Source organism: Mustela lutreola, chromosome 12 (genome assembly GCF_030435805.1).
Source record: "Mustela lutreola isolate mMusLut2 chromosome 12, mMusLut2.pri, whole genome shotgun sequence".
NCBI lineage: Eukaryota > Metazoa > Chordata > Mammalia > Carnivora > Mustelidae > Mustela > Mustela lutreola.
The window spans coordinates 32,472,344-32,488,891 of record NC_081301.1 but is presented as its reverse complement, the minus strand read 5'-3'; the positions used below and the strand labels follow the sequence as shown (position 1 = coordinate 32,488,891).

Here is a 16,548-nt window from a genome sequence, read left to right as displayed (position 1 = left end):
TGATCTTGGGTAGAAGTGTCACTCCTTAGTGTTCTTGGAGTTGACTTGTTTTCTTTGAAGTAATCATTTTTGGGCCACTTGCCTGTTTCTGTAAGGCTAAGTTCATTAAGACTCAGTACTATAGGGGCACCTGGGTGGCTCAGTGGGATAAGCCTCTGCCTTCAGCTCAGGTCATGATCTCAGAGTCCTGGGATTGAGCCCAGCATCGGGCTCTCCGCTCAGCAGGGAGCCTGCTTCCTTCTCTCTCTCTGCCTGCCTCTCTGCCTACTTGTGATCTCTCTGTCAAATAAATAAAATCTTTAAAAAAAAAAAAAGACTCGATACTATAAATTAGGTACACCTCAATAATACAAATCTAACCTGGAATCTGGAAATAGTGACATGTTGCCGTAAGTGGAAAGCGAAGAATGGCTGAGGGGGGCTGGGTGGGAAAGGGTTAACGGACCAGGATCCCGACCCTGTCCACAGAAGGGCCTGCTGGGCAGACTGACCCTCGGCCGGTGTCTGGGAACTTGGGTTTGGGGACAGTTCCTGCTGTTCCCTCAGTGATAAGAGTGACTCTAGGCCTGAGCTGTTTGGGCCAACACCGTGGTTTACGTTGCAAGCCTGCTTTCCTTTCGGGACCCTTGAATTTGGGTACATAATGAGCAAGGAGGCCCTGGTGACCTGCCCCCAACAAAAATCCTGGACTCAAGAGTCTCCAGTGAGCCTCCCTAGCGGATGGCGTTTCATACACCTTGTCACCACTCACTACTGGGGGATCCAGGGTGTCCCGTGGGATCCGCCGGCAGCGGTGCGTGGCCGGCAGCGGTCCGTGGAAGCTCGAGCCTGGGTTCCTGTGGACTCTGCCTCCAGGGCCTTTACCCTCTGCAGATTTTGCTCTACGTGTTTTTCTCTGTAATGAATCACTGCTGTGAGTACAAGCATGGGCTGAGACCTCCTAGTGAATCGCTGAGCTGGGGGTTGTCTTGGGGACCCTTGGCACAATGCCCCCTTGCCATCCCGTGCCATGGATTGACCAACCATGTGGCTGTCTGGAGAGTTCCTGCATCTGTCACTGGGCATTGCACCAGGGCTCCAGGGCCAGGCCAAGTACTACACCTGAGTAAAGCTGAATTTCTTTCTATTTTTTCTACATAAAAACCAAAAATAAATACGCGGATTCTTCCGCAAGACGATCCCAGTGGGTCACCTTGCCCACGGTGGTGTTCACATGCCATTTAAAGACAGCCCCGTGGACCAGGATGAAACAACACTGGAGGAAAGATGCCGAAAGCAGCACAACGGGACCCCCACCGGCAGAGCTGCCTGCCACTGGCTGGCTCAGCCCAGTGAGCAAGCGAGGCCTCTGCCAAAGGGATGCTACTCTCTTCCCACTCCTCCACTATCTCTTTAAGCTGGAAATGAACCCTCTTTGCCTCTAAGGGCTCTCCCTGGATTATTATCCCCACTCTCAGGCATCAACCACTTTCTCTTTGTTGACAAGTCCCTTACATCTTTCCCAGCTTCTGTCTCTTTCCTGAGCTCCAAACCTGCATATGCCACTGTCACCAGAGACCTAGGGGACACCTAGCTGTGCCATGAGACTTCATACTCCACAGCCAAAGCTGAGTCCACGGGCTCTTCCTCTGAACTGCTCCATTTCCTCCAGACTCAGGGAGTGGTGCCATTATCCACGGCATCCACTGTCACCCCAGTTAGGGACTGGGCGGTCCCCCTGGGTAATCCTCCCCACCATCACTCTCCTTTTGAACCCCCAAGCCCGGCTTCTGCCGCAATTTCTGCCCAGAACCACGCTTTGCCCTTCCTTATGTCTGGGAGGCGAGGCCCCACGCCTGCACCTCCTGGGCTTTCTTGCCCTCCGGCTTTTGGCAGGACTTGGAAGCTTCCAGCAGGAGACTGGAGGGTGCCAGGAGAGAGAAGATGGAGCGTGTGCTTCTTGCTGCCCATTGCTTCAGAGCTGTATGTCTGGCTGGGTCTGTTCACATGGCTCAGGCTCTCTCTGGGTTCCAGAAAACACTCCTCTCTAGCCCTTCCTGCCTACGAGTAAAAGGGCTTCCTGTGGTTGCTAGTCCCCAGGTGTCTTGACCCCCGTTGTCTGCTTCCTTAACTTTCTTGTACCCCAGGAGCTACTCCCTTCACTAGAGCCTCTCTGTGTGACCCATGGTGGCAAGCTCTGTGTCCTGCCAGGCTATGCCTGATGACCACTTTACTCCGTGTCTCCTGCTGGTTCATCCCCTCCTCTGTGTATTCCTGCTGCCATCCAGGTCAGACATGACGGGCAGAGGCTCTGGAGTCAGACAGACAGGGCTTTGAGTCCTGGCTTTGTCCCTTACTATCGACGCAAACCCGGGCAGGTCATGTAACTCTTTGAGCCTTCATTTCCTCATCTGTGAAATGGGAACAGTGATGCATCTTTCTTCATAGAATGGTTGCAAGGATTAGTTGCAAGAAGGTGTGTGAGGGGCTGAGGTTCTTAATGTCTGATTCTTGTTCCTGTGTTCCTTATCACCACTTGCTGGACCTGGGGAACCCCAGCTGCTCCTCCTACCTCTATCCTCACCTCCTGCTCATCCATCCAACCCCACCCCTGGCCACCTGGGGCTGTGCTCTAACGCAAACATAAGCAAGTCTCCTGGGTTTAAACCCTTCATTGGCCCCACTGAACAATCAGGTTAGACTCGGATTCTTGGCAGGTGAAGCCCCTTTCCCGCCACCCCCATGGGGCGTTTCACACCCAAGTGACCCCACCCATGCCGCTGAATGCCCCCCATCCCTACTGCTCTGGCTCGTGCTCTGGGCCTGCCACCAGCTGTTCCCTCTACTCTGAATGCTGTTCCTCTCTCTGATCTCCTTCACAAATTCTCATTCTTAGTTGTCCTCTGAAATCCAAACTCGTGAGCCCCCTCCTCTGAGAAGCCCTCCCAGACCTCAAAGGGAGATCAAGGCCACCTACTCCTTGAGACTTGTACCCTCGTGCACATTTCTGCTATGCTGGCCAGCCTGAGATGACGTCTATCTGATGACCTGGCCACCTCTCCCACCAGATGGTGCTGCGGGGAGGGAGGGCTTACAGTGCTTGCCTTTCAGTCTCTGGGGCCAGCCCTGGGTGGGGAGGGAGATGACCCACCTTAGGAGGTAATGAGCTCTTTATCACCAGAAATGTACCTGAGCCAAGCACAGGAAAGGAAGACCACAGAGGGAACTGGAGCATTTGATGTCAAAAAAGGTTGAGTTCATGGCATCTGTGGTCTCTTCTACACAAACAAAGTATGCTGTTGGGTAGTGAGATCCCCATCACTCCACATATTCAAACAGAGTTTCCCTGTAGGAACACTCTAGGGGCAACTCCTGCACCGAGCCATTTCCTGCACTTCCTTGGTGATGCCGTGGGTAACTCCCTTCTTTGTGTCTCTATGAGGCCGAACAAAACCAGAAGGTTCTGAGGGGCTCTAGGGTTCTGTTTCCACTATGTCACCCCTAATACAAGTCTCTTCTGATTAATCAATACAAGACAAACAGCTACTTCGCTTTTTCTCCCAAAGTCTTAAACGATTTACTCTTCTGACGGTAAGGTCTTTCTTTCCTCCCCTCAGTGGCCACCCGCTCCGCACACTGCCTTGAACACAGACATCCGTGAGGCGGGGAGAACTTGAGGCAGGCGATGCCCATATCAGTCTCAGCTATGAAAACGGCAACAACAATTAGACACATCTCTAAATGGAAAGGAAAATCTACGCCCAGAACAATTCTGCTCAGCTGCTTATTCAGCTGATTTCGGGAAGGTCTGCCTGGCAGAGGGACGAGCTTTCATTGCTCTCTGGGGACCGGTGGGCAAATGGACATGTAGGTTCTGAGAGACAACTGGGACTCTTGCTCTGGGCCTCCTGTCATGGCAGAGGCCCTGGGCCCCAGGCTGGGAAGGCAGATGGCGGGGAAGCTCTTGGTGGGGGGGCGGTTGGACATTGGGGAGCAAGATGATTTTCTGTAGTCCAGAGAGGTTCTAAAAATTTTGTTTCACTCTGACCATTCACACCAGGCAATCAATAGTGAGAAGGTAGGGAAAGAAGTCTCAGACTGTCCAAAAGCAAGACCTGTACATCTGTACATCTTCCTGGGGCAAGGGGTGAGATGTGGCGTGTGTCCTGAGGCAATAAGCGTTTGAAGAACATGTTCTATAAACTGCCCTAGAAGACCCTCACTCCTTCCCCAGACCTCCTCCGTCAAGGCATTCAATATCCCTAATGGGAGTTATTTGTTTAGCTGCATCTTCCCATCTACACTGCCAGCTTCCTGGGGGCAGAGGTCTGTGCAGTCCAGCCAGGTGCCCGCAGGGCCGTGCTATATCCTAAGTGCCTGGGTGGTGCCACAGCCTCTCCAAGACTCTAGATGGCTCCAGCAGGCCCTGGCAGCTCAGCTCCAGTGTCTATGGCTGCCTCCCTCCTCTGGTCTGAACCTGCCAGGGGAGGCTACCCTCAGACACTGTGGGCATCCTGTGACCCAGCCTTCCAGCCACCTTCTGAAATCACAAAGCATTCTACCATGGCCAGATGCAAAAGCACAGGATCGCAGGCCGAGACAGCCCCTCAACCACATTATCTTATCAGGTTATCTCTCAACTGCCTCCAGAAGAAATCCCCAAGCAAGAAACATCAGAGACATTTATGGCCTTTTAACTCAAAGCCATCACTCATTCTTCCTAGACTTGAACTTCCTGGGAGGCCAGGTGGGTGATCCCAGGTTGCCTTTGCCTTTTGAGCCAGAGTCAGAAAATCCTCGAATTCCGGGAGGGCTAGAAGAGGGCGTCCTGCCCCTCAGTCCCGGGCCTGTTTCCTCACTGCCCCATCCTTCCCAACCGCTGCCCATCCTGAGATCATTCATAAACCTCTTGTGGGCAGCGTGGATGGCTGGGAGCACACTTCGGGGCTGGGAGCTCACTTCGGGACCCAGAGTTCAACCTTGCCTCCTGTGATGGGGCTGCTCTGCTTCCAGACGTTCCGGGGGGGGTGGTGGTGGTGGCAGGAGCCCCTTTCCCCCGCAACTTGATCCTCAAAGGACAAGGTTTCTGATGCTTCCATTTCTCTTCCGTAACCAGTCTCCAAGGGACATACACAGAAATAAAGCAGGGTTCTGACCTTGACCTTTGTACTCTGCGTGTGGTCTGGGGGTTTGTTCGAGATGCAACAACCGGAGCTCCGGAGTCAGAATCCACATTCACTGCGCTCCCGCCCTCCCAAAGGTGATTCACGTGCACATGGCGGGGCACGATGGGTGCAGGTAGAAGACAGGGTGGTGGTTATCCTTTAGGGGGGTGTGGATGGCAACGGAGGAGGACAGGTAGCATTTCTGGGATGCTAGCAATGGTTTGTTTCCTGATCAGGATGCTGGATTCACAGCTGAGTTCGGTTCGGGAAAATTCACTGAGCTTAACACTTATCATATGTGTGTGAATGAGGAAGTGTGTATACTTTAATAAAAAGTTAAAAAAAAAAAAAAAGGAATCAGGGTTGTTAGTGAGTAGAGGCAGCTGGGAGCTGTTCAGCTAAGCCACGCTCCTCTGAGCTGCCGGGAGGGCTGCCAACGCCTGCGGACTTGCGTGGGAGTGCCCTGAGTCCCACCTGCCTTGCTCTTACCTTGCCTGCCTGCCTGCCCGAGGAACCCTTTCAGCATGGAGGGCGACTGAGGGACAACAACTTGACTTTGACTTCGGGCCCGGGTTTGTCCCCACCTCAGTTCTAGTGGAGCAAGGCCACATAAGGCCAGAAGTTGCCACGGACGTACCTCCCTCCAATCAACCGGCATCAAGACCACTTTCCAGGCTCTTCTTCATCCCAAGTTCACAAGAGACACTTTATCAGCGTCTCTCTGAGCAGTGTCCACAGGGGAACACCAGAATCCAGACATAATCCCATCATTCATAATGATAACGGCTAACATTCACTGAATCTTATTGGGAGGCAGGCACTAAATGCTTTGTGTAGACGATGCTACTGAATCCTTATGTCCATTTTACAGAGGAGTAAACTAAAGGTCAGAGGCATTAAGTAACCTGAAGTCACACAGCAGAGAAATAGGGTACCTTGGGATTTGAACACGAAACAGTCTGACTGTAATTTTCTTATATGCTAGGTATTCTGAAGTGTTTGGGGGCACATCAAAAACGAATGAATAAATTTATGAAAACCAGTGAATTATGCACCTTGAAAGGGTGAATTTTATGGTATGTGAATGTTATCTCAAGTTTTAAAAATATGAATGACAAATTTGGGGGATAAATGTTGACCACGTCCCTAAGAATTTGGTGGACCTGTTTCTTTTGTATGAACCAGCGAACAACAAATATATATATATATATATATATATATATATATATATATATGTATATACACACACACACACGTATATATATATATATATATATTTCTTTTTAAAGAATATGTTATTCATTTATTTGACAGAGAGAGAGATCACAAGTAGGCAGAGGGGAAGGCAGAGAGAGAGGGGGAAGCAGGCTCCCCGCTGAGCAGAGAGCCCAATGTGGGGCTCGATCCCAGGGCCCTGGGATCATGACCTGAGCCAAAGGCAAAGGCTTAACCCACCGAGCCATCCAGGCACCCCTATATATATATTTATTAAAAAACAAAATGTCTCAGATACCTCTGTAGTCCAACAGGCCTAGTCCCAAGCTTCAGTCCTGCCACCTAGCCACATGTGGCAGAGTTTTGGTTTTCTCTCATGTCACGTGGGGACGGTGAACCTTGCCTTGTCAGGATTGTGGGGATGAGAAGGGATGTGTGCACGGGGCAGCAGGGTTGGCCTTGTGAATCGGAGCAGAAAACACTGAGTTTCAGGAGGGCACAGGCTTGGGGAGTCACCATGGGGCTGCTGACGGCCTCCACCCCCAGTGAGGCTCCGAGAGTCCCCGAAGCTGTTGGGACCTTGGTTGGGATCTGAGGCCCACCTGGGTCTCCCCCTCCCCGCAGAGCCCCTTCTCACCACCCCCACGCTCATGCTGGGGGTTCTCCCTAGGCTTCTACAAGGAACACAAGTGCCTTTTCTCTCCCCCACCAACCTTACTCCCTTCTCTGGGCTGCCAGGAGCTGGGATTCCTGAGCCAGGTCAGCGAGCCCGTTTTGAGCTGGCCCTCCCACACCCAGCCCCCTCTGGGCACGGGGGCTCGGGCCGGGCCCAGGGCCGGGCCCAGCACTGTCCTTGCAGGCAGCTCCCTGCCCACAGGGGCCACGTTGCTATGGTGATTCCACTACCCACACAGCGTCCAGGGAGACAGCACTGTATAACTGGAGCTGTTTGCAAGACTTGCTGACACCGGCTGGGAGGATTCCTGAAAGGGTCAGAGGGAGTGGGGGGATGGGAACTAAGCCATGTGTGTGCACACGCGTGTGCACTCTCACGCCTGCGAGTGAGTGCACGCACGGGCAACCACCCCCGTCCAAGTTATGATGGCCCTCCCCAGCAGAGCTACAGCCCCTAGGGAGGCATAATCTCATGACCGTCATAGGTTTCTTCCCCACGTGGCGATCACGGTTTAACACTGTGTTTCATTTCCATATTGAAATGAAAAGTTAAAAGAACGAGCATTGACAGAGCAGCAGGACAGACCGAACTGTGATTTCTATCGCTCCACACCAGAAGCCGGCTCCACGTTTTCTGCCTGGCCCTTTGTCCTATGAAAAGTGCCTCTGGAACACAGAGCAGGGAACCTGCTCGTTTCACAGATGGAAAAACCGAGCCTTGGAGAAGCTAAGTCACAGCTCACAGTCAGGGGACAATACATGTAGGGGTGGGAGTCCCTGTGGAAGACCTGTGTCCCCTGAACCAGCAGGCCCTTCTTCCTTCTCCTTCTCCCAGCAAAGTGGCTGCTTACCAGTGGGCGGCTCGTTTGACCCAGAGAGACCAGAACCTGAAAAGCACCAGGTCAGCTAAAGGAGCCAAGCCCTCTTGGTTAGCAGGGGGAACACAACCCAAACTGCCCTCACTGGGGACTGGCATTTAGGCTCTAAATTCAGGAGCATTCCCATTCCCTTCCTGAGCGATATGGGGAATTATTAACCAGATGACCCCAGTCCTAGCCCACGTGCACATTTGTGCTGACCCAGTTCAGTCCAGAGGAGTCCATCCGTGCCTCTCCCCCACAGTCATGAATGTGGGTTCCCCTCGGCAGAGCCTGCGAAATAGCGCTGACTGCCAATAAATGAATCCTCAGGGACGGTGAGAACCGGGGCCTAACATCTCCCGAGCCCTCGTGTTCGGAGCTAATGCTGATTTGTAAAGTGCTTTATGATTTATTCATACCGCCTTGCCAGGCTTCCCAGGACAACCTTCCCCTCACACAAATGAGCACGACTCCCAGAACAGAATGTCAGGCTTCATTAAAGGAAAAAAACCCGGGTGTGGGGGATGTCCCCCCGCCTTTTTTTTTTTTTTTTTTGCTCCCTAGCTTACGTCACCCAGCGTTTGCAGGACTCAGGTCCACGTCGAGAAGTCACCTGTGCAGGAATGGCCTCTGGCCCCTGAGCAGGGTAAGAGATCAGCACCTTCTTCCTGGGAGGAAGAGACCCTCTGTGCGCTGAAACTCAGGCCAGTGGAGGCACTGCAGCAGGCGACTGAAGCTGGGCAGAGAGGCGCCCCAGGAGCGGCCGGGGTGGGGCTCTGCTCCCTGATTCTTGGCTGGGAGATTGAGGGGGACCCCTCAGCTCTCAGGGGGTGCCACTGAGGCATCAGAGCTGTGTAAAGTACAATTCACCCCACTGGCCCCTAATACCATTTTCATTATTGGTTTAATCACGGTCTCCTCAAACTTGGGTGGGAGAGGTGTCCCCAGGCACAGAGGGAAGAAGGAAATCCCCGCTCTCCTCACTGAGCTTCTTCTGGGGGCGTCAGGAGCATCCCCTTCCTGTGGCCTCACCCCTGCCCAGGAAAATTGCCCTTAAACACACCAGCATCCATGAAATTACAAGGGCACAAAAGTCAAAATTCATGCTGAGCAGAAATGCAGGGGACTTGAATGTGAGGGACCTAAGGGTCCTAAGGGACTTTCACAGCATCCCTAAAATGAGCAAGACTCCCACAAGCCACGGTCGCCATCTTTGTGCCAATGGGTCACATACCTGCGAGGGAACTAAGCCACACCCACAGGGACTTTGGAACAGCGCCGTGTGCATCTTCGACGCTCCCTGTCCTCTAGGGGATCAGGGCTCAACCACCCACTTCTCACATGGAACCTTTCAGACAGAGAAACAGTCTGTGGTCATCTCACTTGCTAGGCAACTCACAATGAAGTTACCGGTAACTCGAACAATTTCTCGATGCTGTGTGAGCGACAGTCCGATTGAATTATCTGCAGGACTCAGGTGGGGGCACTGTCACATACAGCATCAGATTCGGGGAGCTCCCATTCTTTCCACATGCTGTCTCAGGGCGCAGGGACCAGATGAGGAAGAAAGAGGTCCTCCCCTCTCTATGCTCCCTGGCTGCCAGTTTGCAACCTGTGAGTGTCCAGTAGTGGGCGACACTGAGACACTGAGACCAAGTATGCTCTAAAACAGACTATGCGAAAAAGGGCCCACAGAGCTCTCAACGCCTTATAAGAAAACACAGAACAACAAAAGAGTTGCTTTCGATTAATCTGGCCCACACGGATCCTTTGGCCATCCCTTCTAGCTCTGGTCCTCCAGGCTGGGAATCGGATGAATAATCACTTTGGGGACAATACAGAGACCCAAATGGCTAACCCAGTTTTGAGAGATCACAGTAGTCAAAGTCCAGAGATAAATCCCAACTGCTCATTCTCCTCTGAAATAGCGAGCCAACGATACATTCCACTGGGAGTGAGTTCCACACCATTGTAAACGGCTACTACACGAACTCTTGTAGGAAAAACCACTGCCGCCACCGCCACCAAGGAGGCAGCGAATGTCTAGAACATGGTAATTAATTTTCAAAATAGGATTTCTAAAATATAGTTAATAAATTATACTGTTTTGGGCTTCCTTAAGTACATGTATTCTCAGTGGGGGGGGGGGATATAGTTCCCAAGGGGGCAAACATTGTTTTTTTAAATGGGAAAATATTACTCTTTCATGTATAAACTATAAGATTTACATACAGTATATAAACAAATGTACAGTATATCTTCGGTATTAAATTTGCATGAGGAGATAATTATTAAAGTCTAAAAAGGCTTCTTAGGGAGGCAATAAGGAAAAAGATGGGTTGAGAAGCACTGCTTAAATAGAAAAGAGTAGCTCTGATTTTTTCTATTTGACTCAAAGTCGCACGCACAGACACCTCTTACCCTATTCTGTAATAGTTCTTAAGGTACGCAGGCAGATTTATTCCTCCTTAAGCGACCCTGACCCTGACCCCAGGTATGGATCCTTTTCTGGTTGGTAGTTTCCCTCTCTCGCTTTTACAGGCTACCCGGCCATTTCTCTGGGGGCTGTCTTCTAGCAGTGGCCTCTTAAATAAATCCATTATCTTAATTTTATAGGCAATAGTGAAGTCCATCCCGGTCTGAAAGCAACAATATACTGTGCTGTTGGAACTGCATGAATGGACTGTCTTTTGCCAGTTCACATATTTTCATTCATTTCTGGGTTTGTATCTGTGTTTTTGAGGATGAGAAACCAAGAAAACCTTATATCTTATACCCTGGGAAGATGCAGAATGACTTACGGTGCAAAGTGTTTCGAAGGTCTTTTCAGACACAAAGGATCCATCAAGGCCAAAGAGAAATATCGATGCATAGGAGAGCATCCCTCCGAGGATAATGAGGTTGTTCATGTATGGACTGGACATCTTTATCAGTCTGCCAAGAGAAGGACGACCGTTAACAGAACTGTTAATGCCGTTATTCCTCCAGCAAACATTCCCTGAATGCCTCCTAGGTGTACACTGTTGCCGCGGCTGGAGGAGAGAGAAACGCAAGCCCGAGTTTCCTCCACTTCCCACCACTGCTGTCCCAGGCTGTGCGCCTGCTAGGGGCTGCTTCCCCCACCCAGAAGGACCCTGGAAGCTATCTGATGCTACTGGTGGATTTTTCCTCTATCGAGTTCATCTGTCATTTCCCTAGGGGGCAGCTTGTAGCCCCAGCTTTTTCAACCATTCATTTTCAGTTTACACAAACACATTATTAAGGCAACGGGTCTTTCTTTCCTCTGGGGCTGAGAAGAGAGGCTAAATCTAGAGACTTCTACACTTAAGCTCAGCAGCCTTAAGGGAGGAGCGAGAGGAGGAGGAGAAGGCCACACCACTCTCCGCCTTGCCACGTGGGGCCAGCCCAGGAGGTCTACACGGCTGCTGAGGAAGTGTGGTCACCAAAGCGTAGGTGAGCATTTGCTTTGGCTGTCCGAAGCGGCCACGGTCTTGTGCGCCAAGGGGTCACACACCTAGTCTTTAGGTGATAAAAATGGACAACGGAGTCTATCCACTCCCCAGGAGTGGGGAGTCCCCACCCCCACCCCTGTCTTCACCAGGCTGCCGGGGGCAATCTTTACACTCTCACACTCCACATGCTTGTCTCTGGCCTCCTGCAGGAATTCCTCTTTGGCTCCCAGATGCCCGGCAAGCCAGGCCTGGCTGAGACCGGTGCCCAGCTGGAATTCACCCTCACAAATGCCAGCACAATCTGATACAGGGTCTATCTTGGGTTTTGAGGCACCCCGCAGCCCCCCAGTCCAGATGCTTTTTTGCAGATCGTAATTACGGTCAATGGTTCCCTGAACATTTTCTTTGACACTCTGCCATTTTACGAAATCCTTTCACACTTAAAAAATGCAATGTGTCCTAGTGGAAGAGAGATTAAAAAGCCTGGTGTAAATTATGGATCACACGCAGCCTTTGAGCAGGGAGCATGAGTTGGGGCCTCTCCCCAGAGGTGCACCCCTGGCTGGTCACTGGGCCCAGAGGAGTCTCCTCATGAGTAAAATGGGAGCACAGACCACACTGCCCAGGGCACGTGGGCAGCTCGCACAAGGCTGGATTCCTGGAGGTCCTTTTGTGTACCACAGGCTGCTAAGGCCCCTTCATCCTTATTACCATGGGAAGCTGGGGAAGGGGGAGGGCCAGGAGGCGGGGTGGTTACTGGAGGAAAAGGACCTTAACAAATGGGTAGAATTTAGGGACATAAAAGTGAGGGGAACTTGGAACTCCTGTGACATTTCCTATTTCTTTCAGATTTTTTAATCTGCAAAGCCAGTCAAAAAATTCACATAGCTGCCAGTCTCCTGGAAGAGTAACAGTAATTTTCCACAGGAGGCCAGAACAGTGTTAATTAAAGAATTAAAGGAGTTTAGTCTTACCAGAGGGGCAACTTGCTGTTAAGATAGGTATTTTGGAAGCTTGTAGAAAGGGAGTCTAATATTAATTGGGAACTGATTCCGGGCCCAGGCCTTGCGCCAAATGCTAAGGGGCATGGTCATGAGCTAAGGTGTGTAGAGAGTAAGCAAAACTTTCTTGAATTTTTTTGTGGCGGCATATGTGTTACTAATGTATAGAAAATAAACAGGTGAATAAAACTCCTTTTTTTCTTTGGGAAAAAGTTTGACTAATCAAAATAAAAAACAACAAAGAAATAGAGAGCCTCCAAGTTCTTTCTTTGCAAGCCGGAAGAGAAAAAAGAAAACAACCCCGTTCTCTGTGGAATCAGACTTGCTCCTTGCAGCCAGGAAGGTCACACAGCGTGGCTTCTGGGCTCGATGTCACCGAGGCTGTGCCTCTCTCTGAGCCCCTGCTCAGTGGCTCCCCAGCAACCCAGGGAGCCGGGTCCAGGGGTTTGCTCTGGGAACCACAGAAGCTGGTCGTGCTCAGTGAACACCACCTCCTGTGCGGTGGCCTGTTCTACCCACGACCGACCAGAATAACTCAGGCTGTGAGCTGCTCTCCTCCAGAGAATGAAGAGCGTGTGTGGTAAAAAAGAAATCAAAGCTAGAAACCCAGGGGACAGGTTCAGCCACACACAGCAGTGTGGCCTCGGACAGCGGTCCTTCCTCTGTCACTGGGCTTCTGTACTCTCTTCTGTGAATCAGGGGGAGTTGTTTGAGGGTCCCAGCAAGAATGATGTGAGGGAGGAGCTTCTCGGGCTGTAAATATTGCCCAGGACCAGGGAGAGGGGGTGCCCCTTCCTGAACTCAGGGACTATACCTCAGGTACTGCTTCCCACTGTGAGAGGAGCCACTCCCACTGTGGGAGGAGCCAAGACTCTGTGGGGAGTCCCGCTTCTGTATTTTATCTCCTGGACAGGTAGAAAGTGCAGGGGCATAGCCAAAGTTCCGAGGAGGCCAGTGACTCAGACCCTTGGAGTTTATTTAACCCATCCCTCCTGTGCAACCCACAGCCCTGCCTGCGTGTGTGTGTGTGTGTGTGTGTGTGGGCACGTGTGTTTGTGCATGGCTATGCACCTATGTACATTCCATAGAACATCTAATCACATCCCAGGGACCGAACAATCACTTTAGAAAATTGCCCCGAAAACATCTCCCGTGCCCCTGGTGCATCGATCACGTGATGCCCCTACACTTGATCCACGAGGTTTGTCGATCAGAATGCATCATCGAAGAGGAGGGTGTGAGTGGCTTACTTCTGATTCCGATTCTTGATGTTGAAGAAGAGGAAAGCGCTGGCCATGATCATCCCCAGGATGGTGAGGGCAGAGAGGATGCTGTAGAGAGGTAGGGAGATCTTTCGGAGCTGCTCCAGGATGATGGTCTTGTCTTTTGGTGGTTCGGATCCTAGAATGTCGAGGAACAGACATCAGCGGAGCCTGGTGCACGGTCAGGAGAACATCTCGGCCGGCAGGTCTTGCCATCTGACACCTGTGCACAACCTCCGAGCAGGACACAGCTATTGGGTAAGAGAGCCCCAGTGGCTGGCCAGTCTACCGGCAGGAAGCCTCAGCTAGGACTTACTTCTTTCTCTAAATAGAATCAATAAGGAATTTGTGATGCATTTAATAGCCATTAAAAGACTAGAATTTGATTTGGTCTAATTACCCTGTTGAAAAACCATTCCCATTTGTCCCCAAAGGTAACAGCAGCTCAGAAAGCACATGGCTGGACGCTGTGAGTGGGACCCACTGGGTGCCACTGGGGGTGAGGAGCCTGGCTTGGGCTCTCAAGGTCTCTGCTCTGACACATGATAATGACCACCCTCAATAGGGCAGATGCCTTGCCTGTCAGTTTCACGGAGACGTAGATGTCTCCGGGCGTGGGTTTTCTGCCTCAAGGTCATTATGTTACAAAAGCTCTTTCTGGCTTTCCATTTTCATAAGCCTCACTAACTGTGGGAGGCAGAAGCTACTGGCATACCTCTCCCTCCCTGTCTTGCCAGGACTGGACAAGAACTGTGGGATTCCATTTCTCTATGTGATTGCAGAGCTGTCCCTGCTCATTCTCCAAGGGCACCGGGAACCTAGGGGAGCCCTGAGGGCTTCAGAGAAAACTCATCTTGCTGGTCACTGGCAAAACTGTATCCAGGCTGGCTTGGGAGGAGGGCTGTAGGCACTCGTCCCACCTCGCCCCACTTCTTCTAAATCCCTTTCCTCTCAGCTGCTATTTCAAGTCAGGCTTCTGCTGTGGAACTGTGGAACACTGGGGCTTTTTTTCTCTCGTAGGGAAAGTGGGGAGCCCGGGGAGCCCCAGGCAGGGATCATGGAGACCCACCATAGCTATGCCCTGGGGCCAGCCTTGGCCACACCTCCGTTCCCAGGAGACAAGCAGAGGATGGGCAGGTTAGACAGCAGGGATAGAGATCCCCCTCCCTGAACATCTATGTTTCAAAAACTCTCCTAGCAAGTTCAGATGTGTTTGGAAATATTCAGGGGATAAGAAGAGTTTGAGCCATCAAAGTAGGGAAGTTGCCGGGTTCGAAAACAGCTGGGAACCTGCTGGCATGGTTAAATGTAAAAGTTTCAAGCAATTCCATGGAAAGGAATATTTTTAAGGAGTGGCTTCAAGGGCTGAAAGTCAGGGCAAACGCAGACACAAGGTGGATGAAGTAATACCATTTCTTGCTTCTAGAAGTGACAGCTCCTCATGTGACTCCTTCTTCCTCCATTCTTCCATTTTCCTCCCCACCGGTCCCCCTCACCCCCAAGAGACCCTCTGGCTGCATCAGGTTAGCTCAAGTGTCTTCTGGTTCCCAAACACTGTTTGGGAACTGGCTGGGAACAAGCCCCTCTCTGGGCATTGAGAAAATGGCTGAGGGTTGGACCAATGGGTCCACGACAAGTATGACCACTCCCTGTTCACGTAGAAACAACGTCAGGAAACTAACCACATCTCCTCTTCCGTACTCTACCTCCCCCCCCCCCCCCCCCCCCGCCAAATGGTGCCATCGCACAAAATGCACCTTAACTAAGATGTTTCGGAAGCCACTTGGTCATGACTTATCAGAAGCATCCGAAGTGATCACCTTGAGTTTTCTTTCCTGCTCCTCACCCTGCCCATTCACTCGTTACTTGTCTGTTCTGCACTATTCCGTCATCCATCACTATACCTTCATTCGTCATCACTAATAATGACCAGTCATCCTTAATGATCACTTTCTACCTGTCATGTCTGGTGTTGGGCACCAGTGATTCAAAGTCAACCAAGACACAGCCTCTGTCCTCAAGGAACTTACACACTAGACATGTAAAAAGAAAAAGGCAGTAAGAAGCAATCTCATGTTTACTGAATGCTTACGATGGGTTAAGCCCTTTATAGAGAGTTTCTCATTTGATTCATCCAACAGCCTCACAGGTAGAGAAGATTATTCCCATTTTACAGACAGGCAACCGCTTTCTAAGAGCTAAGTGACTTTTATGGCTAGTAAGTGGCAAAGCTGGCAGGATTTGAACCCAGACCTGCCTAACTGAGCCCTGTGCTCTAACGATCGCGCAAACTGCCTCCAAAGGCAGGGTCCAGGTGGCTGATAACATCAGGCACAGAGATGCCTGAGCCTGAAGCAGACAGAGTGAAGTTCTCCCTGACGGAGTCTGGAAAGGCTACAGACGGGAGAGCTGGTCCTCAGAAGATGAACAATTGGCTGGTCACAAGGAAGCCAAGGAGGAAAAGGCATTTGGGGCAGAGGGCCCATCAGGGGCAAAGGCACGGTGGTGTCCTCGCCTATTTAAGGAACTGTAATCAGTTTGGCTGGGGAGATCTGAAAGAAGAGGCAGAGAAATGGGAAGGTCCTGAGCTGATTCCATGGAGTGAGGCCTGCAGCTGAGCAATGGGGACGGGCAGGGCTCTGAGCAGAGGTGGAGAATCTTCAGCTTAGTGTGACGGGCAGGGCACCTTGGCTGCTGAGGGCAGAATGCGCTTGCAGGAATTAAGATGGGTCCAACTCATCCACCACCCACCCATCCGTCCGTCCGTCCATCTGTCCACCCACCCACCCACCCTCCCCTACTTTATTGACTCATTTATTTATTCATTTATTCACACACCCAGTCATTCATTTATTCACACACCCAGTCATCCCCTTGATCAGTCACGTGTTTTGTTTCTCATCAAATATGAACCTTGAACATGTGTCAGACCCTGGTTG

General features: G+C 51.3%; 1 protein-coding gene across 1 annotated transcript in view; it reads right to left on the bottom strand.

The window, feature by feature from the left end:
* GABBR2 (gamma-aminobutyric acid type B receptor subunit 2) overlaps positions 1-16,548 on the bottom strand; it is a 338,485-nt gene that overhangs the window by 62,501 nt on the left and 259,436 nt on the right. The window contains exons 10-11 of the mRNA XM_059142785.1: positions 13,598-13,748; positions 10,696-10,828 (exon numbers count right to left, since the gene is read on the bottom strand). Coding sequence (XP_058998768.1) covers positions 10,696-10,828; positions 13,598-13,748 — 284 coding nt within the window. The remainder of the gene's footprint in view (positions 1-10,695; positions 10,829-13,597; positions 13,749-16,548) is intronic.